A 27638-nucleotide genomic window follows, 5' to 3' on the forward strand; every position below is an offset into this window, starting at 1 on the left:
GTAAGAATGACCTCTGCTTCCATCAGGACTTGGATTGGGAGACTGCTAAAGAGATACAGACAGCTTTCACCTTTCTATATCATATTCCCAAGCTTACTTTCTTAGGAAAAGTTGTACATTTGAAGACTGAACAATGAGTGGTCTGGCATGATAGAAATCTGTCACCAACTAGGCAACAGCTTTGAGCAAGTCATTTAACCAAATTGGGTTTTGGTATCCTCACTTGCTAAATGAGCATGAGCTTGAAGTAAGATGACCTCTGATATTTCTACCAGCTCTGGCATTCTGTGATTCTCAGCCCCTTTGAATGGTTCCACCTGGGTACCCCCAAATTTCACATTTCTGATTTGAGTTTTGCCCTCCCACTTACTTGGTAAGACTGGAGAGATGAGGGAAAGACCCATTGTGAGCCTGAGAGTCAGCAGATGCTCAAGCTAATGCAGTACTCTTTTCTCAAGTCTCAAAGACCAACCTGGTTTTCATTCAACCTTGTTTTGGTGTTGTTTCTAAGAAGTATCCCTGCTTTTCCATTAGGTAGACTGTTGGCTCTTCGTTGTTTCTCTTAAGTGTATCTTAATTTTTTTCTGATTATAAAGTAATCCATTCTTTTAAAAAAATCAAGCATTTTTAAAAAATCCAAACGTACATTTTAGACACTTGAAAGTCATCATAAGCCAAATCCCTACAAATAGCCACTGATAGCCATTTCGTATTTATGTTTCATCTTTGCCAGTTTAAAGAGTTAAACAGTACCTTCAAATTTAACTATTTATAATATTGAGCTTATTTTCACATTTTTATTGGCCATTTATATTTTTCTTCCTCTGTGAAAGTATTTGTTCCTGTATTAGGACATTTTTCTGTTGTGTTGTTCCTAATATTCTTATTGATTTGTAAGAACTCTTTACATAAAAGGAAATACACTCTTCTCTTGCATGTATTGGAGAGATTTTTTTTTCCTGCTTTGTTCCTTTCCATTTCACTTTGTTGTATTTGGCTACCATAAAGAAGCTTTAAAATTGTATGTAATTAGGTTGTCAGTTTTTTCCTCCATGTCGTCAGGATTTGAGGTTGTTCTTTGAAAGGATATTCACCCCATTTCCTTTCAGAATTTACTGTTCTGCTTTTTACAATTAAATCTTTGAGACATCTGAAGTATATCTGGGTGGAAGAAATGAGGGCTACTGGTTTTAAATAGATACTTTTTAACACCTGGTGGAAAAGTGGCTATCTTGGCTTGGAGCTTGATGACTTTCAGCTGAAGCACCCAACACCAAGTGAGTGTTTTAGGTAAGGCACAGAAAAAATATTATGAAAGAGACAGGTGATGTTCATTTGGTCATAGAAGGAAGCTAAAATCTGAATGGGCTTATTGGAAGAACTCTCCGTTGAGATGGACCTCTTGATAGCATAGATGAGATTACAGAAAGAGGAAAAGTTCCGGGGAGGTATTCATGAGAGGTGGTCCGGTTTGACTTGCCATGAGCTAGATTTTTGGGGATACAGGCTTGGGCAGGTACTGGGAAGCTGGGGATGATTTTGAGCTGCCCTTTAGGAAAATAAATCTGGTAGCAGTGTGGGAACAGATGGCAGTGAGAATGCAAGGGATAAGTTACAAAGTCTGTAGCCTAGGTTGGTTTTTGTTGAGAGATGGTATAAAATTGATTCAGTAATGAGCAAATAAGGAAGTTCACCAAGCAGAACATATCATTGCAATGTGGTTCAAGGCAATATATAAGCACATGAGCAGTGTTCTGTCAGATGTTGAATGAGCAACTGCTAAGAGATCATAATTGGCTATTGTAGGTACAGTAAGGCACTAGCCAGAAGATTGGGTTCAGGGCAGGACTTGAAGGGAGGAGCAAGAACAAGACACTACTACAAGGACTAAGACCCTGAACCAACCATTAAGATGTGTAGTTGGACATAGATGAAGCAAATAGGGAAGCAGACCAAAGTCCAACTCCAGCAGGGCTTGATGTTCCCTCACCCTTACTAGGCAGTGAACTAGAAGTCCTTAGATCACCACTCTCCATCCCCATTCCCATTAAAAAGAGAATTGATCTCACAGTCAGCAATGATGCTGAGCCTGCATGTTGGGTCACATGGGTCAAGGTGTGCGTCAGAGCAGGACTATGAGGAAGGAAGATGACCATACTCAGCCAGTCAAGGAAGACAGTTTTACCTCCCGTGGGTAGTGATCAGGCTCTTTGATTCAGCTTTCCTTGTTTGTAGATTTAAAAACAAACCCTTAGTAGTGTTTCCATGTACTCTTCTTCCCTTTCTTGGTGGCCATGACTTGTTCCCTGGATTACTGCATATTGAGTAAATTCCTGTATACCTTCTGGATTATGAAAATGTGTCTTTAACTTTTTAGAAAATACTCTTATACTCCAATTTTCTTATTGTCAAATTGAATTTAACTTTTCTATAGTTCTTTATAGGTTTTTAGCTATCCTTGATTGAGAAGCAGTTAGGAAATCTGAAAAGCTTGATACATGTAATATTCCAAATTGCTTTATGATTCTAAACTTAGAGGTTACGTCCATTTGGACACACACACACACACACACACACACACACACACACACACTTTAATGTCTTGATATTCTTTCAGACATCAGGAAGCCAGATCCAGTCAGAAGAATTTGAACTAAATGATGAAAAGGCTGCCACTGGAATGGCCCCAAATGGCTGGAAATCTCGCCTATTTAGGCATTCTACTCAGAAAACCTTAAAATTCACAAATGTGTCAGAATAGCCTTGATGTGGAAATCGATGGACTTGTAAGTTGTTTTCACTTAAATTAAGTCTTTTCTTTGTAGTTTTGCTACAATTGTTGAAATTCTTAGCCTTGCAAATATTTTCAGGCACAGATGACTGCTACTATGAGCCATACTCTTTGTAAAGAAAAAAAAATTCAAATTTTAAATGTATTTGACAATGAATTGAAATCAGTTCCAATTATAAATGGATTTTCAAGGGAAGAAAAATCCAGAAATGTAGTCTTTGTGCTGAGAGGCTTAATATTAAAATTGAATTTGATATTCATCTTTGAGGTCCAGAGATAATAAGACTGGTCCAAAACGAGAGGCCCTGATATTTGCATACTCTATTGGGTAGGATTACATTTGATTATCTTTATTAGGAAACCCAGAATAGCATCTGTTTAAGCAAATTAAGAGCTTTTATTTCTGTTTCACATACCAAAATCTTAGAGGTGAAAAACTCAGGGCTAAACTGGTAGCTCCACAGTCCCCATAGACACAAGCTCCCTTCATCTTTATCTGCACTACCCTGGCATCAGGTTTCCATCCTCAGGATCACTTATGATCTAAGGTGGCTCCTGAAGCCCTACCTATCACATCTGTGGTCCAAGCAACAGGAAGAAACAAAGAGGTTTTCCAGAATTCCCATATAATACTATTACTTATAAGTCATTGGTCATAATTCAATCACATGGCCATACTTAGCATGAGTATGGAAAATTCAATTTTTTTCTTTTTTTTTGCTGTATGCATTGACACTCTAGATTGGAATTATCTTACTTAGAAAAAGAGGAGAATGGTGAGAAATAGCAACGTTGGATTTAGGAGATTATTAATTCCAGTTAACAATTTTATTTATTTATTTATTTTTAATGTTATTTTTTGAGACAGGGTCTTGCTGTGTTGCCCAGGCTGAAGCACAGTGGTACAATCGCAGCTCACTGCAACCTCCACTTCCTGGGGTCAACTGATTGTCCCACTTCAGCCTCCTGAGTAGCCGGGACTACAGGTGTGTACCACCACACCTGGTTAATTTTTTTGTGCTTTTTATAGAGATGAGGTTTTACCATGTTGCCCAGGCTGGAACAAATAATTTTATTATAGAGAGGGAATCCATTCCAAAAAAAATTTCCTTATTTCAAGAAATAGTTTTGATCTATTTTGATGTTGTTTATTGACGAAGGCTGAGTTTATTTTTACTCTTGTATTGGCCTGAGAAAACTAATTCTACCAAGAATTCAGTGCATCTGTTTTTATCTGTGTAGGCTATTACTGCAGAAATTACAAGGCCTCTCTTAGAGGTCTTAATCTTGGTATATTTCTAGAAAGAAGAATAACAATTGTACCATTTTGGAGCTTCATTATTATAAGTAAGATAAGCAATTTCTCCTCTTTTGGCTATGGAATTATCCACTTTTCATTTCCTCATTTATTTTGAGAGTTATTTTGCTATCTCTTTAAAGTCCAGTATTTCACAGGAGCACGTCTCTTGAAGAAATGCACAGAGAAGAGGGGGCGGCAGGAAATGCTGCAATCAACAACATTGTCCCAAGTACCACTGTAGGGAGAAAACAACATGTCAAAGGAGAGGGAGAGATTAAGTCTGATTAGAGGGACCTGAGTAGACCTGTTTGTGTGCTGAAGAGCAGTAATTCAAGAAAAAGATTCATTCATTATGCTGGAGATAGGGACTTAAAGATAATGTTAACTAGAGAGGAAAAAAAAAAAAACCCTGAAATACAGAAAAAATGGGTAATTTGTAAGAAGAAGGCTGAATAGAACCTACTTCAATATTCTCTGTTTTTTATAGATATAAATATAACCTTTCTCAGCGACCTCAAGCTTTTGGGATTCCATAGTCACCTATGTCTCAAGTTTAATGTTAAACTGCTTCTATCATCAGAACATTCTTTATGAGACCTAAATCCTGCATGCTTGGTCGGACATTTAATTAAACATTTGCTGAGAATCTTATATGTGCCAGGAATTGGATACTTTCTAGGAATATAAAGATATAATATTTACCTTTAAAAAAAAGTTACATACTAGAAATGGAGATATGTAAACAAAAAAATCACAAACAAGCTAAGCTATGAAATAAGAGAACTCTGCACAGGGAAAAGTGTGATAAGAGAAAAGGAATGTAATTAATTTGGTTTTGTGAGTTGGAAATATGACACAGAAAAGGCAAGGTTTTGGGGTGAGGAGGCCAAGCCCATGTTCTCCAGTTAGTAATGGTTTCCTACATTTGCAAAGATGTTTATCCATCTACTCAGGTGTATTGTCTCATTTGACCCTGATATCATCCCTGTTAGAGAGGCAGTACTGTATCATAATATATGAGAAAACTGCAGCTCAGCTCATGTGGCCCAGCCATGACTGTCACACCAACACAGTGTTGTGTGACTCCAGAGCTGGATGCCAAGGTGTTTGTGCCCAGACCCTACTACCTCACAGTCTGCTGAGGCCAGAATAGGGACGGGCTAAGCACACCATGAAGGTTGCTTCTTGGCCGAACAACCTATACTCAGTTTATGATGTGTAATCAGTAAACGTTGTTAACATGTTATAATATACTGTCCTACTCTCTAGTAGTTTGCTTGTCATTCTCTGCACCTAGTTTGCAAGTCCCTTGAGGGCAATGGCCATGCCTTTTCTATGTCTACAGACTGTGNTCACAGTCTGCTGAGGCCAGAATAGGGACGGGCTAAGCACACCATGAAGGTTGCTTCTTGGCCGAACAACCTATACTCAGTTTATGATGTGTAATCAGTAAACGTTGTTAACATGTTATAATATACTGTCCTACTCTCTAGTAGTTTGCTTGTCATTCTCTGCACCTAGTTTGCAAGTCCCTTGAGGGCAATGGCCATGCCTTTTCTATGTCTACAGACTGTGGTAACTGTTGTGTCATCACCAGTTTGCCCTGATGTTTATATGTTCTAGGAAGCAAACGTGCCACCAGTATCTTTTCTGAAGGTCCTGAAACTGAATAAAACAGAATGGCCCTACTTCGTCGTGGGAACAGTATGTGCCATTGCCAATGGGGGGCTTCAGCCGGCATTTTCAGTCATATTCTCAGAGATCATAGAGGTAAGTTTGCAAACATCCCATAACAGCCTGAATTAAATCAGTACATCAGCTGCTGCTTCTCCCAACCTCACTAACTGGCTCCATTCTGGGATTAAGCAGCCTTAAACTAAGCCAAAGTCCTTAAATCCCTTTTGAGAAAAGCTGTGAGGGAAAAGATAAGTAGCCTTTGAATCACTCTAAGTTATGATATTAATGAAATTATAAAATGTAAAATCAGTGAAGAAGGCATTCTAATGAGCTGTCTTCATTTGGTGAAACTGGTGTCAGACAATGATCCCCAATCTGTTTGTGTAGAGAAGCTGGTACACGTCGCACAGTGAGGTGGAGAGAGAGTGGAGCAGGGAGGGGTTAAAGTCATAGAGTTTAATAAGAGTCCAGGCATTGGGTATAGACTGGCCTCACCACTCAATAGCTCTCGGTACCTCAGTTTCTTCATCTATACAATAAATCTACCTCATAACATGGCTGAGAAGAGATTATATAGGTAACTATCTGGAAAGCATTTAAGAGTGTGTGCCTTGTAGTAAGTATTCAAAAAGCAATAGCCACCCCATTTTAGCAATCCTTCCAAGGCTTGGGGAGTCCGAGACTAAGAACGAAAACATACTAGTCAATCATTCAATTAATTGGGGGATATTTAAAGGAAGTTATCACAGATATAAAGCCTCCATCAATTCCATGAAATCCAGAGTTTGTATTCTACAATTTTAGTCAACCTCTAACATTATTGGAGAGACTTTGTTGTTGAGGACAAATAATTCTCCATCATGTTATGAGTTTATTATTTTGTGATGTTGGACATTGATCCACAATTAAGACCACAAGCCAAAAAATAAATAAATTAGAAAGGATCCTCCCCCACATCTTTTAAAGTTTCAAAACAAAGCAAGTTCTGGCTCTCTTGCAATTCAAGGCAATGTAGACTATATATTTTGGGGCATCTATGTGCCTAGTGCTTCTCCAGGCACTGGAGATACAGTGGTACACAAATAAACCAAGTCATGTCCTCAAACAGCATGGTTTCTGTTGGGGAAGATACGCAACAGACAAACAAATAATCCCACAAACATGTAACGTGTTGAGGGATAACAAGTGTTTTAAAAGATGGGTAGGGTAATAGAGAGGGGTTAGCTGGGGGTGCTGTTTCAGATAGAATGCTCAGGAGAGGACCCTCTGGGTAGAAGCCTGATGGAATGAGAAGTGGAGGGCTGGGGCAGGGAGGAATCAGAGGGAAAAGGGGACATATAGGAAGAGGAACAAATGCTAAAATGTGAAGCCACTCACAGTCCATATTGCAGTATGTCAACCTATGTTAATAACCATGCAGTCAGAAAGTAGAATAGAGATTACCAGAAACTGGGAGGAGGGAGGGAATGGGAAGTCATTGTAATAGTATCAAGTTTGGGAAGTTTGGGAAGGTGAAAAGTTCTGTAGATGGATAGTGGTGAAAGTTGCACAACAATGTGACTAAACTTAATGCCACTGAATTATACACTTAAAAATGGTTAAAATGGTGAATTTTGTGTTATGTATATTTTACCACAATTACCAAAACCCTACATATTTGAAGCCTAGTTTTAAACATGTGACAGTCAAGCCACTATTTATGGGAGGAATGAACAAGGATCAATCATGTAATCCAAGTGGGCATTTTAAATATTCTTTTGTAGATTTTTGGACCAGGCGATGATGCAGTGAAGCAGCAGAAGTGCAACATGTTCTCTTTGCTTTTCTTATGTCTGGGAATTATTTCTTTTTTTACTTTCTTCTTTCAGGTAGGTACCCATGATTTGCCGTTCTCATCAAGTTTATAATTTAATTAGAGAAGTTAAATTAAACCTAATGGAGCCTCCAAATTCTTACAGTGAAATAAATTGCAGACACGATTGGCATAAGGCTCTGCTGGAGGGTAGACTCCTTATCAGGGGGAACTGTGACTTCCTTGTGTCCTAAATTATATTAGATTACGAGTTTGCCCTTAGCAAACATTCATTACCAAGGAACAAGAGACCTCAGTTTACTGCAGAACATAAGAGTAACTTAAATTCAACAGGTTGTGAACTGGGAAAGTACAGTCCAATAGCATTCTCTTTCCTGTTGTTACTCTATAGAATAACAAGTAAATTCTCTGATCTTTTCCTACTTAATTGATGAACTATTTGAAAGAACACAATATTTTGCATTCTAATATTGTAGACCTGGCCAAAATAAACTAGTCAAACTCTCTAATTGTACTTTTATACCTAGTTAGACTTCTCTCTAATTTCTTTTGTCTCTTTAACCCAGTGGGCACCACATAGGCCTTTCAAATCTAATACAATCCAGTCAGCAAAATAGTGTTTCCTAGTCGTGCCAGCATGCTTCTCTTTTATTATTGTTGAACCAATGGCAAAAATAAACCAGGCTTTTTATTTAGAAATCATTGCCCTACTAGACATAACTCAATGATCTGATCCAGCCCCAATCCGTGGGATGCTAGGCAGTGCAGCTAGAAAAATGTATTTCAGGGGCTGCAGGAACAGTGGGCTGATGCATAGAACTGTATTGCCTGTAGCAATCTGCCAGCAAATGGAGGGGGAGGGCAGTCTGGTCCTGGACAAGGAACACCTGGGGCCTATTCACCAGGTGCACTGATCACCCATCCCCCGGCTTAGTAAACAGTTCTGATGTGCACTCCCCAATGTGCCCTCGGCACGGCTACCCCAACACTCACAGTGTGGCTGGAGACTCACACATCCCAGAAGTAAACCCACTTCTGGACATCTGGACTCCTCTCCAGTTTGGATGTGGTAATTAGAAGGAAATTGTCCCAAAGAGGCTGGAGAAGGAAGAGTACCCTGATTGTTCCCCAATTTGAGTGCAGGTGGAGCAGTGACCAGGAACCAGCAGACTCATTTGGATCTTGTTTCTAAGGACATCCTTCCTCTACACTGCACGAGCCAAAATGAATTCCTGTGTAGGACTTTGTTACTTCTGTATTTAACTGCTTTATTGGAAGTAGTAGGAACACACTGAATGTTGCAGTTAAACACAGTATCTTTGTCACTGAGATGTTGCCCTTCAAAGTTTTGAAAAATAAACTTATTTAGAATGGTTTAGAAGCCAGTACTGGACACCTTTAAGATTTTTGGCCTTTGATTCTAATGTATACTAATGATTTTGCAGTACATGAATTTCACATGGGAGCTTTGAATTCGTATTTGGTCCTGGACTTTTGTTATTTAAATAGATGATTAACATACAAATAATGTAAAATCAATGTGAATATATGCACCTGTGTCAGAATACTAGGCACTGTTACCCACACAGGAAGTGGGTTTGGTCACTTCGTGGGTTTCAATCCAATGACCACATCAAGGAGGATTTAGCAAAGGAATTTTATAACTTGTCACAAGTGAGGAGCTCACAGGGCATAGTTCCCAAAGCAGTGTCTCCCCAAGCTGGAGGCTGGGTCAGGTTTTATAAGCATATTGTAATGAAATGTGATCTGATTGGATCTTGCAATGAGGTGATGCCAGGAAGCACTATCTGACTGGATCCTGCCATGGGGTGATGTCAGAGCTCGATCTGATCGAATCCTGCATCCTGCACTGTGGTGTCTGCTTCTTCATTCAGTCCCTGATTCTTGGTTCGGAGCACTTAGGTTCCCGCTATGGCTGCATGTTTGATTCATCTGGGGTTGCTCAGGTTATTAACATGACTTGAGGGTCTGTGGCAACTGTAAAACAGCTCATAACTTTGCTACATAAAAGTTGAACAGGATTGGTCTGGTGCAATTACATACATAAAGATCAAAAGAGACCATAGCCTTTTTTCTCAACCAGGGTTTCACGTTTGGGAAAGCTGGCGAGATCCTCACCAGGAGACTACGGTCAATGGCTTTTAAAGCAATGCTAAGACAGGTAGGAGTGTGCGCTGGAGAATGCCTTCTGGGTTTTCACATTTCTTCCGTATTAAGTTTCTTACTGTTCTTATTGCTATGTTGATAGGCATGTTTTCCCCCCATGGTATTCATGCAAGGATGGGGCAGAGTCCTACAAATTGTCCTGGTCCTTCAAGAGCTAAAGACCTCTCATGATTTTTTTTTTCACAGAAATAGGCTTTGTTTGGGTAGCTTTGGCTTATTCTGTAAATATCTCTCTCCATGTAGACACTATCATTTCAAAGACCTGTATCTCTTTTCTGGATCCTGTGCAGGCCCTGGTGAGTCCATTGAGACTCCAGGATGTCTTTAAACCAAGAAAAGCTAGTTGGTAGCATTTAATCTCATGTACCATAATCTACCATACTAACTGTAGGTATTCTCAAATGTTAATAATTGTTTTGTTTATTTCTTATTTGAGGTCTATCTTCACATTAATTCATGTGTTGGTTTATTCAAACATTACTTATCATGTACCAGACAGTGTGCTGGTGGCTAGTACTGCACAATCCATTATTTACTCTCCTGGTAAGTTCACATTCTAGTGCATGACATAGGAAAATGTGCAAACATGAATTATCTATTTTTATAGAAAATGCCTAAGAGAGGGCCAGAATATTATCCATTCAATTGACAGGAACTGATTACATTTCTGTTCACAAATGGGCACATAGTAGGGAGTATATTCTAATTAAATCTGTTTACAAATCCTATTTCAGTATCTCCTAAACTCTTGCTATGCAGGAAAAATTATGTGAAGGTAAAAGATGCCATGGATGAGTAGCTTACAATTAAAATCAAGTCTCAGACATGCTTCTTTTTTCACCTGTGGCTAACTAGATATAAGACACACTTTTAATCAGTGTTTTTTTTTTTTTTTTTTTTTTAATTTCAAACAAAAGCTTGGTGAGAAACCAGGGCTTATTTTCTCCTGCCTAGAATCTATCAGAACAACATGTCCAAGACAGCTCCACCACCCTTTATGAGAGACAACACCATATCAGGGCAGAAGTGTCCATAGTGAAAGACATGATGGTTGGGTGAATGGAATGCCCACCAGCCTCCCAGCCTTGGGCGAAGCTGGCAAAAATCATGGCAGCCATCTGGGTGAGCCCTGCTCCCCTAGACCAGAGATGCTCTCCCTGCTACCACAGAGCAGTCAGGAAGCTGGGTTCTGCCAGATTCTGGGGGATTGTGCTCAGAGCAAGGCCAGGGACTCTACACTGCATTTGAGGTATTCTCTAAATTTCCTCAGCCTTGGAGCTTTGGGAGGCTTTGTCTGGTTTTCTTTGCTTGTTTTAATTTTGAACTAATATAAAGGTATATTTTATGCCATAGGACATGAGCTGGTTTGATGACCATAAAAACAGTACTGGTGCACTTTCTACAAGACTTGCCACGGATGCTGCCCAAGTCCAAGGAGTATGTAGACTGCACTCTACTTGTATTTTTTTACAAACATGGTTTTAGATAAGCATATAGCATACCCACACTTGTTAAGATGCTTCTAGCTAGAAATAGCAGAAAGCTCAAATCAAAACAATAAGCAGAAGATTAAACTTCAGCGTTGGTTGACCCACTGCCCCTCCAGATTTAATCCAGAATCCAGGTTCCCATCACTGGCTTTGGCTTTATCCCAAGGCTGATTCCCTGCAGTCACAGGATGGCTGCTAATAGTAATTAGAACTACAAGCTTCCTTATTTCCCATCCAGTGAAAGAGAGCACACACCTTTACCTCAACCCCCAAACAAAACCCTTTGCTGAAATCTAATTTGGGCTAATTTGGGTCACATGCCCCACCCTGAACCACTAGCTGTCTCCAGGGGACAGCAGTGTTCTGTGTGGCATACATCCCCACCCCTGTAGCTGAGGTGGATTACTTTGCTGCTCACTGCTTCCCCACAACAGGAGAAGGAGGAATGGATGCAGAGAGCCGACTGTAATGTCGCTACAGCCACCTTTGTTTTCTGAGCAGTGAGCAGTACAACACTAATTCATCCTTATATGTGCTTTGTGGTGGATTGTCTCTTAGGACACGTACCCTTTGTAGCAAAAGATGGTCTCTGGGAGTGTGTAAATTTCCCTTTTAAACTTTTGAAGCAAATGGTCTTTAAAATTACCCAGGTACATTGGAGTTAGTTTCCTCTTTGAACATTGCATCTATGAAAAAATACATGCACCCCCAGTGCCCATCCACAAAGCGGAGAAATTGATTACTTGGTTCTAGAATGTTGGTTCGGGTGGGCAAGAGAGGAATGAGAGTGTAAAGGCACAATGAAGAAAAGTCTGCAGAGCCTCATGAGTTAAGCACAGGTGTCGTGGGTTTATTGTAATGAAAGTAAGCCAATGTAGCTCAGGCACAGAACCCACTCATCATTCTGACCAAGAGGCTAAGGCTGGAGCGCATGCATTGGAGCTTAAAACTACAGTTTCTCTGTGCTTTTTCTCTTCCAGGCCACAGGAACTAGGTTGGCTTTAATTGCACAGAATATAGCTAACCTTGGAACTGGTATTATCATATCATTTATCTACGGTTGGCAGTTAACCCTATTGCTATTAGCAGTTGTTCCAATTATTGCTGTATCAGGAATTGTTGAAATGAAATTGTTGGCTGGAAATGCCAAAAGAGATAAAAAAGAACTGGAAGCTGCTGGAAAGGTAGGTCAAATAAGGTTTCAATTAGTGTAAGTGTTGTTTTTAGACATGTGTTTTATTTGAATTATTTATCATGATATGCAGGCTTTAATAATTAAATGTGCTCACTACAACTAATAATTGTCAATTGTGTATGAAATATTTTACTGTATTAATGTCTAGAACTTAAATATAAGGTGATTAACATAAAACTTTCAGCTTATAGAAAGCAGTTAACATAGTTATGATAAAGAACTTCTGAATATTCAAAGTGCATTTCATTTTACTTCATATCCCAATGCTACTGTTTGGACAAGTGTCATCCCTGTTTCAGAAACCTTCATGCAGAAGACTGTAAGTGAATTGTTCAGGGTCAGACATGTGCTGGTATTTAAGAGATCCTCTTCTTCTTGGCTGTGATTTCTATAATTAAGGTGGCAGCCACCAGATGGCAGTAATGCCTCAATTTTGTGGTTCTCACTATAATGGCAATTGGGCTTAACATTTACTTGAGCCTTACTATGTGCCAGTTATTGTGCTACGTATTTATATGCACCAATTTATTACATCTTCACAATAATCCTATAAGGCAGGCACTATTGTTATCCCAATCTCAGAAATGCAGAACCTGAGATTCAAACAGAAGTTAGAGATTTGGCTGGGATTTAAGTTCAGGTCTAGTTTCAAAGTTCTTATCTCTACTATATGGTCTCTTTATATGTGTTTAAGTGTGTCTAAATCTACACATAAACATTTTATTTACATGTACATGCACTTAAATGTTCAAATGTAGATTATACCCATGAACATTTTAGTCTGATTTATGTAATTATTATCCTTTATTGAAACATGAGGAAGTGAAGCAGATGATAAATATAAATTGTAATATAGTTTTTATAGCATTGCACTTTACAAAGCCCTTTTATGAACATTACTGCAACTGACCTTCACTAGTTATGAGAAATGGAACAGACAGTATCTCCATAGGGAAGAAGGCGTCAGAGACTGGGTGAGTGACTAGCTTCAGAGGTGCCATATTAAGGGGGAAGATTAACATTTGGACCAACCGTGTTTCCACTAAATCAGTTATGTCTGGTGAAATCCTTTCCTGTCCTCTTGTAACCGGCGTCAACTGCTGCTGTGTGCAGTGTTAGGTATAATAGTATCTCCAGATTTCCATCAGAATGGACTCTCCTCATTTTCATCCTGCATCCTCTCCAGGACTTGGAGCTTGCTAGGATAATATGTGGTTCCCAGGAGTTGGGAACCCCTGGGTGTCCAGAGTTCTTGAAGATTCTCTTGGCTGCTGACTGTGGGTACCTTAGGGCACCATTTCCTTTACTTCTGAGTGTCTCAACTAACTGCTGAAGAAACACTGTGTAGCTCTGTTTCCTCCCCTCAATCCTGCTTCTTTCCACATTTCATATGGGAGAATGGTCAGTTGGATGGAATGAAAATAAACTTTTCTTAGACAAGTTAACATGATAGAAAACATCTTGAATCTAGTTAATAGTCTTAACTCCATTAATTGTTAGAATTTTGTCAAGAGTAGAGCAGGTAGAATTGAGCAGTATTGAAACAAAACAAAATCTTGCGTTATTAGTCTTGGTCTTGCTACTCACAGCGTGTGAGGCTGGAGAAGATGCCCAACTTCTCTGGTCCTCACGTTCCACTTTAGTAAAATGAGAAATTGTACCAGATACTGTCCCAAGTTCCTTCCAGCTAAAACCCTGTTATTCTAGGGATCAGAGATTGAATAACTCAGACTGGCCAGTTTAATATTTTTAGTAGCTACTTTGACCTACTAGGGCTTTTAAAAATACGAAAGATTTAAAAATGTTTAAATGTTAGTATCAGCAGTTCAATCACAGTTCAATATTGTTTACTCAGTCAGCACTTGATTGAGAGTGAGAGTCGGAAAGAAGGTTCTAGAAAAACCCTAAATCACTGTTTATTTAAAAAGAAATGCTCTCATTTACCTGGGTACAGTTTCATCATTGTTAAAGGACAACAGAGTTTGAAGTATTCCCATCCCAATATTCCAAAAAGGGCTTGGTAGTGAGGGTGTTGGTTGCTGGGCAGGGAGTGGGAAGGGAAGACTGCCTCATAACCGTCTTGATCCAGGCCCTGTCTGGTCACTGAGATTAAGGGCCCTCTGTGCCTGAGCTAACCCGCAAAGCAGTTGGCCCATGACTAGAATGTCAAGAGAAGTGTCAAGTCATTACTGGTTTCTCCTTGTGTAAATTACACAGCAGGGGTAGCAGAATAGCATAATGGCTTAGGAACGTGGACTCCGCATCAGATAGCCTGGGTTGGAATTCTTGCTTTGCTACTTACTAACTTTAGAACTTAAGGCAATTCAGTTAACTTCTCTGTGCCTCGGTTCTCTCATCTGTGTAAATAGGAATACTATTTACCTTTCAGGGTTGTGACACTAAATGAGATCATATCGGTGAATGAGGTAATACTTGGACATAGTAAAAGCTCAGTAATTTTTCTCTATTCTCGTAATAGCTATCTGTTAGATCTTTATTACAAATGAAAAATCTGTGGTTATTCAGTCTCAAGCATCAAATATCTTCCTTTTAGCTCATTACAGAAGCTAAGAACTGAGGTAAAAAACTCTTAAAGCTGTTAAAAGCCTAAAATTAAGATCTTATGCTCTGTGTGCTGATGGTTTAGATGACTCAACTACAGAACTATGATTTAGACTAAATAGCTAAGTCACAGACAATGAACATTTGTCAAGGGTCGTTTGGCTATAAGAATCAGAAAACTTCTCTGGCTGGTTTGGGTAAAAGCGATTTGATGTAAGTACACTTCGAAGTACAGGAAATACAGGCAGTTTGTGTTTAACTGGCTCTTAGAGCCACAGGCTCTAATATCTGAGTCTTCCTATATACCTATTCCATTCCTCAGATGTTATATATTCAGACCAGCTTCTTACACATACCCAATGTCACATCAGCCTCTGAAGCCACAGGGCCTCACAGTTCAAACTTGTATCCAGGACCAGGAAACCAAATCTGATTGACCCAGATTAGTCAGATGTCTGCCTCTGATTTAATCACGGATTTAAAGCATGCTCATGTTGTTTATAATTGGGATCTCCTTCCCATTGTGAGTGGACAGCTATCATAAGAAGTTATACTCAGGGAGGAAATAATTGGCCCTTAGAAATCACAGCCTAATCCTTTCTTCTAGGACTCTGCCCTGCGAAGAAAGTCAGGCCACAAAGGGGTTGTGACTAAGGCCAGTCATGTAACTGTCTGGTGGCAGGCTGGGAATAGAACCATACCCTTGGTTCCCAGGTCACAGTTCTTGCCCTAAGCTGATCAGCCTTCCTGGGCATACAAAGACTTGCCTACCCTGAGATCCGGCCACTGTACTCCAGCCTGGGTGACAGCGAGACTCCGTCTCAAAAAAAAAAAGACTTGCCTACCATACTTAGCAGAGCCAGAAGTACCAGTTTTGTCATAAAGCTAGTCTTGAACATATTATACCTTTTGTTTTTAATGTAAAGGAAATTAAAGCCTATCAAAATAACCTTCAGGGTGCTTTTGACAGAGCCCTAGGGCTTTTCATTATTTCAGAAGTAAAAACACCACTTTTAATGAAGGTCTATTCTGTGTTACAGATTGCAACAGAGGCAATAGAAAATATTAGGACAGTTGTGTCTTTGACCCAGGAAAGAAAATTTGAATCAATGTATGCTGAAAAATTGTACGGACCTTACAGGTAATGAACCATATGATTCCTGCCAAGAACCTAGTGCTTTCCTAAGGCTGAATTATTATCCTGAAAAGATAATAAAAGCTCTGCTGCTCCAAACAATGATATGACTATAAGGGTGACCTTTTTTCAATAATTCTATCACTGAAAATAAGTAACTTTTTGATGTGACTAGGACACAGAATTATATTTTTTACATCTTATGCCAACAATAAGAATAGGTCTCCAAGAGGTAAAAGATATGGAGAATTGCACAGTCTTTGGTCATCAGTGCAGGCAACAGAAATAACCTATCTGGGTGACTTAGGACAAACATTCCTTTAAGGAATTGCTCAACTCTTCCTTTGCAGTGTGTAGACTGAACCAAAAGTGAGACTTGCTATTGGGTATGTTCCAGAGGAAAGTATTTCATTTGTTCTCTGAATGAGGACCAGATCCAGCCTACTCTGAAGATAAAGAAACACAGCCTATTTCAGTGGTTTATAGTTGAGCAATTCAAGAAACTCCTAATGGCACCATTTGCCACTCATTTCCACCGCAGCCTGATTTTGTAAATGAGTATGTTTTAACACAAACAAAGTTGAACACAACTTAGATTACAGTTTTGCAGACTGGAACAGTAGTTCTGAACACTTGCAAATTTGAACAGATATCTTCAAAAGTCTGAATTTATGCCATCTCCTCAGTTATGCACACTTCATATGACACTAAAGAACATGCAGCTACATCTTTGTGTCCATTTCATGTTGGATATATAAACATGTATGCACCATTAATGATAACCTATTTTGAACTTCAAGGAGGGTTAAGGAAGAATAGAAAGCTGAAGCTAATTATGAACTTGGTTATAATTTAAAGATTCAATAGCATCACAAATTGCTCAGTTAAGTTTTGTAACACCATGTTCACAGCACGTAAGTGAAACCATCCAAATTAGTGACACTTTGAATTTTCCTTTTGCCAAAATGCCCTCATATTTGAGAGTAACTCAATTATAGTTCTTTTGGAGGATTCAGAAGCCAATAAAGTATAGCATGAGGTCAAATTAGAAACTGTACAAAATAAATTATATACAGGGGCTGGCAGGATCTAGCTTGGGAAAGGACTTCTGGTGTATATCTATGTAAACTTCAGGGACTCAACTTTTGTGAATCTGAAACATGAATTTTAACCTAACAGAGTACAACTAGTTACAGGAAACAACATAACAGTAGTAAATCACATTCAGATAATTCAAACTTAAATTCAGATCCTGACGTTTTAGGCATTTTTGAAACAACAGCTATGCTTACATAATAGGAGTTGAACATTGGAGTCATCAGATATTAATATGTAATAACAGTTATCATTTGAGGAACCACTATGAACTAGGCACTGAGCTAGACATTTATATGGCTTTTAATTGTCAAAACAATTCTGCATTACAGTGATTATTTCCATTGTATAAATGTTTAGAGAAGTTATCGTTTACCCAAACTAATATAACTGGAGGTGGAACTTAAATCCAGTCGGCCAGACTTAGAAGCCGTGCACTTTCCACTACACAGTGCTAAGGGAGGCTGAAGAGATGGTTACGAGTATACTGATTTGCTTTTCAGGAATTCTGTGCAGAAGGCACACATCTATGGAATTACTTTTAGTATCTCACAAGCATTTATGTATTTTTCCTACGCCGGTTGTTTTCGATTTGGTGCGTATCTCATTGTGAATGGACATATGCGCTTCAGAGATGTTATTCTGTAAGTAGTTTTAAAAATATTAAGATTATTCTATGATAAGGTTTTAGTAGGTTTATGCAAAAGTTTAGAGTAGGAAAAAAATGACTCCTGTGTCCAAAGATGAGGTCAGGAATTTAAATTTACCACAGTTTCCATCCTGGCAGGCACAGAGATCTGATCTTGTTAATACTCCAAGTGCAGTTTCATTTTGTGGACTACAATTAAGCTTATGAAAATGATCAGAAAGCACAGTTTTAGTTGCACATATAACCCTGGTCAGGATGATGCAAATTTTCTCATTATGGAATATAGGCAGAAAAAAACATAATTAGAAAGTTGCTGGTGACCATGGACTCAAAACAGGGTTATATAGCTTACTATTATCTACAACCAAAACATGGCCTGGAAAACGAGATGGGAATACTTGATGGAAGTCTGGCAAAGGCACTCTCTCCTGAACCAGGCCTGAGATGAGATGGCCCTGCCAACATTTGCCTCTCAGCTTCTCCTTTTTCCTTGGTTTCCAAGGCAAACTACTGGTCTGTTTGATGCCTTCTTTTCATAATGTGCTCAGTACATTCCATTAGGTTGCAATCTAGGCTTGAAAGAGGGAAGCCACTCTTTTTAACATCATTTAGTATGTTTCTGCTGTGGTGGGATGATTTTAAAGCAGTGGTGAACGGCCATTTTTGAAACAGGGTCAAGACAAAAAAGCAAAAGTGTGTAAGAGCTGGTATTTTTTTTTTTTTCATCCAAAATTAAAATTACCATGAAAAAATGTATCTGTATAATCTTTGTATCAGGATCCCAGCAGGAAACAAATGGCACAGCAAATGGGTTAAGTGATGAGTTTGCTAAAGGGTCTATTTACGAAGGCCTGGGAAGTGTTAAGGTAAGCAGTACCCAAGAAGGAAGTTAACACCCCAGCAATACCCAGCTAGAAACTGCTACCACCCTAAGCCTAAAGGCAAGAGGAGGGAAAGATTGCCAGAACTCAGCATAGGTGCTCTCTGTGGTCTTTGATGGAGGGACAGCAACTGCACAAGCAATCTGACAGGAAAGAAGCCAAAGAAACACATCCCCTGGCCTCACTCTCTTCCAGCCTCCCTATCCTCTGCTGTGCCTTCCATTGGCCAAACCCTGTGAAACCAGAGGACCAGAAAACCTTTTGATTCCGTTCATGACAGTTGGAATCCCCAGACATGGAGTAGGGAGATAGAAGGTAGAGATGGGTAAAAAGTGAGGAGTGATTTTGGGGGACAAATGGAACTAGCAGCTGGGGATTACAACTTAGAGTACAACTATTGTATTAAAAATATTGAGAACGTTTCTGAAAGTGAAAACCGTTGGAAAGTTACATTAATCCTGCTTCCTTTCTTTTTTAAAATCATTGAAATGTTAAATTATGGAAACCTAGAAGACAGCTTTTTACTCTTTCATGCTAAAACGAAATAACAGGCAGTACAGGGAAGCTATGCAGCCACATGTGGGTTGTTCATCACTATTTTAAAACTTAGTTTTTGGCGACTAACCTTTTCATCATATTTAAAGGAAAGCCTTACTATACCTCTCATCCCAGCCCCTAGGCACTAAAACCCATTTTAATGTCTTAGCTTGAGAAGTTTGGGAGGTGAAAACTTAAAGTTCTCTATTATTACTAGAGAATTCCCACTTCTTTCTCTGGGATAGTGCTAGTATCAAAAGTAAATATTTTGTGAAGTTGTAGATCTCAGGATCTTTAGCCCTTCCTAAAAGTTGTCATAATCAATATCCATCCTTTAAAGAGCATATAATTAGAAAATAGAACTTTAGTTTAAGGTAACCTTTTTTTTCCAGAGTGCTGTCAATAGTTATTTTAACTTTTATTTTAGGTTCAGGGGTACATATGCAGGTTTGTTAATACAGGCAAACTCATGTCGTGGGGGCTTGGTGGTCATCAAACCCAGGTACTAAGCATAATAACTGATAGCATAGTTAATTTAATTGTAAACAAAAAGCTATTTCTAGTAAAGGCTTATTTTCCCTAACAAAAATTATTTACAGTGATGATGATTATCATTTGTGTGGTAGTATAGAAGAAACCACAAACTGGAAGTCAGTCAGGGCCTGAGCTTTATTAGAAAAAGCTTACTTGGAACTGATCAAGGCCCTTACACACTTTGAGCTTCAATTCCCTCAACTCTAAAAAGAGTATAACCAGCAACTAAAATTAGCTGAGCTCACAAATCAGATTCAGTTATAACCTTCTTCTTGAAAGTAAAAACCTTTGGAAAGTCACAGTAGTCCTAAGAAATTAGGGGCTCCTATGCAAAGGGAAGTCAGAAAGCAAGTCGAGAAAAGGCAAACCCTCACGAAGTGGATGTTGCCCCTCTCCTAGATTTATCTTGTTACTAGAATTTTATGGAAATGTATGTTGGGGAGAAAGGGGTGATTAAGGAGTAAAGAGGAAAATATTGGTAAGCTCTATGCCTTTAGACTTTCAAACATCATGGAGTTAATTATATAATCTAATTTTTGAATTCTTCTCCTTCTGTCTAGGGTGTTTTCTGCAATTGTGTTTGGTGCAGTGGCTCTAGGACATGCCAGTTCATTTGCTCCAGACTATGCTAAAGCTAAGCTGTCTGCAGCCCACTTATTCATGCTGTTTGAAAGACAACCTTTGATTGACAACTACAGTGAAGAGGGGCTGAAGCCTGTAAGTTCTCTGATGCCTGATGATGCTTGATCAATTTTTCCCTAACGCTTGCTGTCTGCTAGATTATAGCTACAGGATAAGTTTGTGATGATTACACCAACATGTGTTTAATTTAATTTGTAATATTTATATAGCTAATATTTGGGCAACTTGACTGGCATTTAAAAACTTCATAGGTGGTTCAAGGATCCTGAAGTTTAGCACATCAAAATAAAAAAAAAGGAAAACCAGATATATTAGAACTGAATAGTTTCCACAAAAATTTAGTCATTTCTACGTAAAGGTATAATTCTGCCATGTTAACGCAATCAGCAGTTTGACTTTAGTCACTTTTTATAATGGTTAAATATAATTGGTAAGAAGGCAGTTCATTCACAATGAGAGTAATAATCCTATGCTTTATTATCTACAAAGGTAACTTAAACTCACATCTGAGTGTTCTTTGTATGACACAAGATGCTACACATTGTCATATACAAGCAGCTGTGCAGGTAAAGAGACTGGGACTTACACAGTCTTTCCAGGACTTTCCCAGGTATTTCATGTTCTGATAAAATTGCTGTGTCCAGTAAGTGAAATAAAGAAAGTGAACTTAAGAAACTGCCAGAGTTTGTCATCAGGGCTGTCCACTGAAACTTTAGTTAGAAACTGTTGCTAAATTTCCAAGTCTTCAGAGCCTTTTGGACACTGGCTTGATTCCAGCTTCAGAATCAGCAGTTGGGAAAGCTAAATCAATATCTTAAAGAAATCAGAAACTGAGTTAGATAACAACTCATGGTAATGACTTTTTGTCTAATCTCACCTGTACCTCTATCTCTCACCTTCATTTCACATCATAATAACTTGCTATCAATATTAACTGGCACCAGAACTATACCAAATATAAATTTTATGTTTCTCTACTACAGTCTTTGGTAAAGTTTCCTTGAAATAATATTTCTTATTCCAATAATTATCAGTCCAATTATAATAGCAACATTTAAACATTTATTCAGGATAAATTTGAAGGAAATATAACATTTAATGAAGTCGTGTTCAACTATCCCACCCGACCAAACGTGCCAGTGCTTCAGGGGCTGAGCCTGGAGGTGAAGAAAGGCCAGACACTGGCCCTGGTGGGCAGCAGTGGCTGTGGGAAGAGCACAGTGGTCCAGCTCCTGGAGCGGTTCTACGACCCCTTGACGGGGACAGTGGTGAGCACATTTCCTTAGTAACTTGATTGAAGGCTATATTTTAATTGGCACAACCAATATTGTCATAATGGAAAATATTGGACAAATGTAGACCCAGAATCCTGTTTGATACAATGACCACATTCTATAAACCCCAAACTGGCACCATATCCAAGAAATATATGGGGACAATAGGACAGAATGTCTGGAATTCAGTCTAGTTCAGAAAATACTGAATATAAAATTAATTTTTACCCTGCCATGGACCTTTCCGGTCAGCCTGATTTTTCTAAGCAAACACTGACTTACTGGCTTATAAAGGTGAACCCCAAACTCCTGCCCAAATTCAAAGTTGACTTCCAAAACAGGGTGCTACCTGCTTATTGCCTCCCCACCGCTTTCAGTTTTGCCACCTTCTCTTATCTTGAATTCTAGGCTCTAAACTTTGACTTTGATCCTCAACCTCCAGCTCTTTCATATTTGGCTTTTGTCATTGATTTTCTAGCATGTAGCCCCCTGGCTCTCTTCCTTGAGTGAAGACCAACTCTTACCGATAATGCTTGTATCTGCCATAACCTTGGGACGGCACCCATGACCAAGCCCTGGGAGCCTGTCCCCATTAGACAGTCACCAAAGTGTTAAGCCTTGTTTAAGTTGTTTTATTAATAGTTGTTAAGCCTAAATCAGCCTTGTTAAGTCTAATTTAGTTGTTTCTCTCTGGAAATCTTATGCTTTGCTATTATAACTATTCTGCAGGTAACATAGGCAAACCAGCTCACCAAAACTCTGTAAATGTCAAGTGCTGATACTATGGTGGGAATTTTTTTCTTTATTGAGATCAAGACTAGCTGGGCTTGTGTCTAGTCCTTTGCCTGTAACCTTTACCTTACAGAAGGCTGTAGTTTCAAGTACGTATTACAACACTTCCCTAGGAGCACCATGCCTCCTGCCTATAGCAAGTAAAACAAAAACAAAACCATCACTGCCAGCAAAAATAAATCTCCCAAAGACACTGCCCTTTGTAACTTGTCCATTTTCCATTGGATTCTTGTCCTTAGCGCTATCAGAGAGGTGGGGGAGAGTTAAGGCTAGTAGTTTTCAGGGAAAAGAAAGGTAGGGGTAGGACCAGAGTCAACCAACTTTTGGAATCTGGGGGCCAAGCTTCTGATCAGCTTTTCACTGGTGTGTGTGGGGAGGGGAAATCAAGTCAAGTTGAAGGGTTACGATTATTCTGGGGACAGCAGACCTGAGTGGGACACCTTGATGCAGGCTTCTTTAAGGCAGAGTAGGACACAGATGGCTGGAGGAGGGCAGACAAGGACAAAGCGAAGTGTGAAAAAAGAGGGTCAAATGTGCTACCATTTTGCCAGTTAGACCAAGATAGGGATGGCTTAATCACCATAAAAACCATCACGTTGGCCATGCTGGCCTCAATAGTATAAGTCTTGGAGGGTTGTTGTTTTGCAGCTGCTGATGCCCTCATGCAACAATCCTCCAAATGGACAATCTAGTAACTTTTTAGTTTTATTCTTTTTTAAACCCTCCTTATAGTTTGTGGACTTTGGTTTTCAGCTTCTCGATGGTCAAGAAGCAAAGAAACTCAATGTCCAGTGGCTCAGAGCTCAACTCGGAATCGTGTCTCAGGAGCCCATCCTATTTGACTGCAGCATTGCCGAGAATATTGCCTATGGAGACAACAGCCGGGTTGTATCACAGGATGAAATTGTGAGTGCAGCCAAAGCTTCCAACATACATCCTTTCATCGAGACGTTACCCCATGTAAGTTAACGGGTAACTTCTTAGCTGAAATCAGAAGAGACTATTTTTTATCCCCCAAACAATTACCAAAGTTACGCCAACAAAATCTTGTAACAAAATATGTTGATTTACTAACATTAACAACTTGGACAGGGCACTTGACTTCAGGATACCAAGCTTCCTTATTTGTAAATGGGAATACGTCATGCCTACCTCATACAAATGGAGTGAGAAGCTGAAAACCACCATACTTCAGGTTGCAGACTGGTGATTGAGGGCTGCATTTAGACTGCAGTCATGTTTGATTTAGCCCTATGGTACTTTTAAAACAATTATAGTTTTTATCTTGAGATAATTATAGATTTACATGTAGTCGTAAGGAATACAGAGATCTTATGTACCCTTTACCTAGTTTCTGCCAATGACAATATCTTGCAAAACTGGTATACAGTGTCACAAGCAGGATACTGATATTGATACACTCCACCGATCTTATTCAGACTTCCCTTGTTTTACTTGCATTCATTTGCATAAGGATTTAGTTCTGTGCAGCTGTATTGCAGATGTGGATTCATAGATGCACTAATTAAGATACAGAACACTGGCGCGGTGGCTCACACCTGTAATCCGAGCACTTTGGGAGGCCAAGGTGGGTGGATCACGAGGACAGGAGAGTGAGACCATCCTGGCCAACATGTTGAAACCCTGTCTCTACTAAAAACACAAAAATTAACCAGGCGTGCTGGCAGGCACCTGTAGTTGCAGCTACTCAGGAGGCTGAGGCAGGAGAATTACTTGAACCTGAGAGACGGAGGTTGCAGTGAGCCGAGATCGCACCATTGCACTCCAGCCTGGGTGACAGAGTGAGACTCTGTCTCAAAAGAAAAAAGATACAGAACATTGCCATCTCCATAAAGATCCCTCATATTGCCCTTTTAGAGCCATGCATACATCCCTTCCTCCCACCCTCACTCCTCCCAAACTCTGGCAAACACCAATCTGTTCTCTGTTTGTATAATTTTATATTTTAAAAATGTTTTATAAAAATATATACAGTATGTAAACTTTTGGGATTATCTTTTGTCATTCAGCTAATTCCCTGAAGTTGTGTGTATTCATAGGCATTGCTTTTTATTACTGAATAGTATTCCACAGTATGGAGGTACCACAGTTTAACCACTCACCTGTTGAAGGATAGCTGGGTTATTTCCTGTTTCTGGCTATTGCAAATAAAGCTGCTATAAATACTTGTATACAGGTTTCTGTATGAATTCAAGTTTTTATTTCTTTGGGATAAAGACCCAGGAGTGGAGTTGTGGAGCAGTATGGCAATTTCATGTTTAGTTTATAAGCCACTGCTCAACTGTTTTCCAGAGTGGCCATCCCATTTTACATTCCTACCAGCAATGTCTAAGTAATGCAGTTTCTCTGAATCTTTGCCAGCATTTACTGTTGTCATTAGTTTTTATTTTTACCACTCTGATAGGAGTGTAGTGATACATCACTGTGGCTTTAATATGCATTTCCCAATGGCAAATGATGTTGAACATAGTTTTTTATATGCTTATTTGCCATCTATATATCCTCTTTGGTGAAATGTCTCCATGTTGTTTGCCCATATTCTAATTGGATATTTTTCTTTTACTGCTGAGTTTTGGGAAGTTTTCCTTTTTTTTTTTTTTTTTTAACATATTGTAATTACTGTTGGATATGTAGTTTGTAAATGTTTTCTCCCAGTCTGTAGCTTGTTTATTCATCCTATAAGAGGATCTTTTGCAGAGCAAAAGTTTTACTTTTGATGAGGTCCAATTTATCAATTCTTCCTTGTATGGATTATGCTTTCAGTGTCAAGTCTAAGAACTCGTTGCCTAGCCCTAGGCCCAAAATATTTTCTGCATTTTTTTTCTAAAAGTTTCATAGCTTTACATTTTAAATTTCAGTCCATGACCATTTTGAGTCCACTTTAAACATGTGTAGCCCCAGAAGGATGGCTTGAGGTCCCTAAAAGTGATGGTAGGGACAATTCATTTTATGGCATTCTTCCAGCATTCGAGGTTCCACTGGGTTACACTGACGTAGAGCTTAATTGTTTTTGCTTTTAGTTTCTGCTATAGTTAGAAATCACTCACACCCACAAATAAAATTTTAAAAACCTTTCATTTTGGTTAGTCTTACCAACCTTTAATGCACAGGCATTGACCTGAATCAAATATTGGATTTGATTGTGAATAGAAAAATTTACAGCTTCAGCTCTGAATGTAGGTGACCACTGGACTTTAGGAAATTAATTCACATGATATACATCACTGCATAAGCCCTGCAAACTGAACTGACTCAATTTACCTCTCTATTCATGTTCTTTCTCAGCCTAGAATGTTATCTCAAAATCTAGCTCCCCAAACTTCTCTAAAAAGGTTTCTTTCATTTATTTCCCCTTTTTTTTCCTTCTTCCACCCTGTCTCCACAACAACTTCTATCTCCCTATTCTGGTCTTTCATAGTGTGCTGTGTATACTACTACAGTCATGTGTTACATAACATTTTGGTCAATGACAGACTGCATATACCACAGTGGTTCCCATAAGATTATAATGGAGCTGAAAAATTCCTATTGCCTAGTGACATAGCTGTTATAATATCATAGTGCAACACAAAATTCATGTGTTTGTGGTGATGCTGGCATAACAAAGCCACTGCGCTGCCAGTTGTATAAGAGTATAGCACATACTACTATGTACAGTGCATGATACTTGATAATGACAACAAATGACTTACTGGTTCATATATCTGTTATACTATTTGTTGTTACAGTATACTCCTCCTATTTTAAAGAAAGTTAATTATAAGATAGCCTTAGGCAGGTCCTTCAGGAGGTATTCCATTAGGCAGGCATTGCTGTTGTAGAAGATGATGGCAGCTGTGTGTGTATTATTGCTCCTGAAGGCCTTCCAGTGGGACAAAACATGGAGGTAGAAGACAGTGATATTGATTATCTTGATCTTGCATAGACCTAGGCTAATGTATGTTTGTATCTCAGTTTATAACATAAAAGTGTGAAAAGTAAAAAATAAAAAATTAATTTTTTTGAGACATCTGCTCTGTTGCCTAGGCTGGAGTACAGTGGGATGATCATGGCTCACCGCAACCTCTGCCTCCTGGGCTCAAATGATCCTCCCATGTCAGCCTCCAGAGTAGCTGGGACAGGTGCACGCCACCACGCCCAGCTAATTTTTTGTATTTTTGGTAGAGATGGGGTTTCACCATGTTGCCCAGGCTGGTCTCGAACTCCTGACCTCAAGTGATTCACTTGCCTCAGCCTCCCAAAGTGCTGGATTATAGGCATGAACCAGTGTGCCCAGCCATAAAAAATTTTAGACTGAAAACTTATAGAATAAGGACATAAAGAAAGTATCTTTGTAAAACTGTACAATGTGTTTTTAAGCTAAGTGTTATTACAAAACAGTCCAAAGGTTTGACAAATTTAAAAGTTCACGCCTGTAGTCTTAGCACTTTGGGAGGCCGAGATGAGAGGATTACTTCAGGCAAGCCCAGCCTGGGCAACATAGGGAGATCTAGTTTCTACAAAACAAAACAAAACAAAATTAGCCAGGCTTGGTGGCACACTCTTGTAGTCTCAGCTACTTGAGAGGGATTGCTTGAGCCCCAGAGTCCAAGGTTGCAGTGAGCTATGATCACACCACGGCACTTTGGCCTGGGTGAAAGAACAAAACCCGATCTCTAAAATAATAATAATAATAATTTAAAAATTTATAAAGTAAAAAAGGCAAAGTAAGCTAAGGTTAATTTATTGTTAAAAATTATAAAATTTAGTGTAGCCTAAGTGTACAGTGTTCATAAAGTCTGCAGTAGTATACAGTAAGGCCTTCACATTCACTCACCAGTCACTTACTGACTCACCCAGGCAACCTCCAGTCCTGCAAGCTCCATTCATGGTAAGTGCCCTATACAGGTGTACCATTTTTTAATCTTTTATACTGTATTTTTACTGTTCCTTTTCTATGTTTAGATACACAAATACTTACCATTGTGTTACAATTGCCAGTATTCAGTACAGTTACATGCTGTATAGGTTTGTAGCCTAGGAGCAATTGGCCATACCACACTGCCTAAGTGTATATAGTGATA

The 27638-nt window shown here is 39.1% G+C and overlaps 1 protein-coding gene across 1 annotated transcript in view; it reads left to right on the forward strand.

The window, feature by feature from the left end:
* ABCB4 (ATP binding cassette subfamily B member 4) overlaps positions 1 to 27638 on the forward strand; it is a 72136-nt gene that overhangs the window by 42400 nt on the left and 2098 nt on the right. The window contains 12 exon segments of the mRNA XM_017851673.1: positions 2618 to 2736; positions 2738 to 2786; positions 5715 to 5861; positions 7532 to 7636; positions 9686 to 9763; positions 11122 to 11205; positions 12239 to 12442; positions 16056 to 16156; positions 17749 to 17889; positions 20407 to 20563; positions 21559 to 21756; positions 23308 to 23514. Coding sequence (XP_017707162.1) covers positions 2618 to 2736; positions 2738 to 2786; positions 5715 to 5861; positions 7532 to 7636; positions 9686 to 9763; positions 11122 to 11205; positions 12239 to 12442; positions 16056 to 16156; positions 17749 to 17889; positions 20407 to 20563; positions 21559 to 21756; positions 23308 to 23514 — 1590 coding nt within the window.

Source organism: Rhinopithecus bieti, unplaced genomic scaffold (assembly GCF_001698545.2).
Source record: "Rhinopithecus bieti isolate Rb0 unplaced genomic scaffold, ASM169854v2 scaffold_1558, whole genome shotgun sequence".
Lineage (NCBI taxonomy): Eukaryota > Metazoa > Chordata > Mammalia > Primates > Cercopithecidae > Rhinopithecus > Rhinopithecus bieti.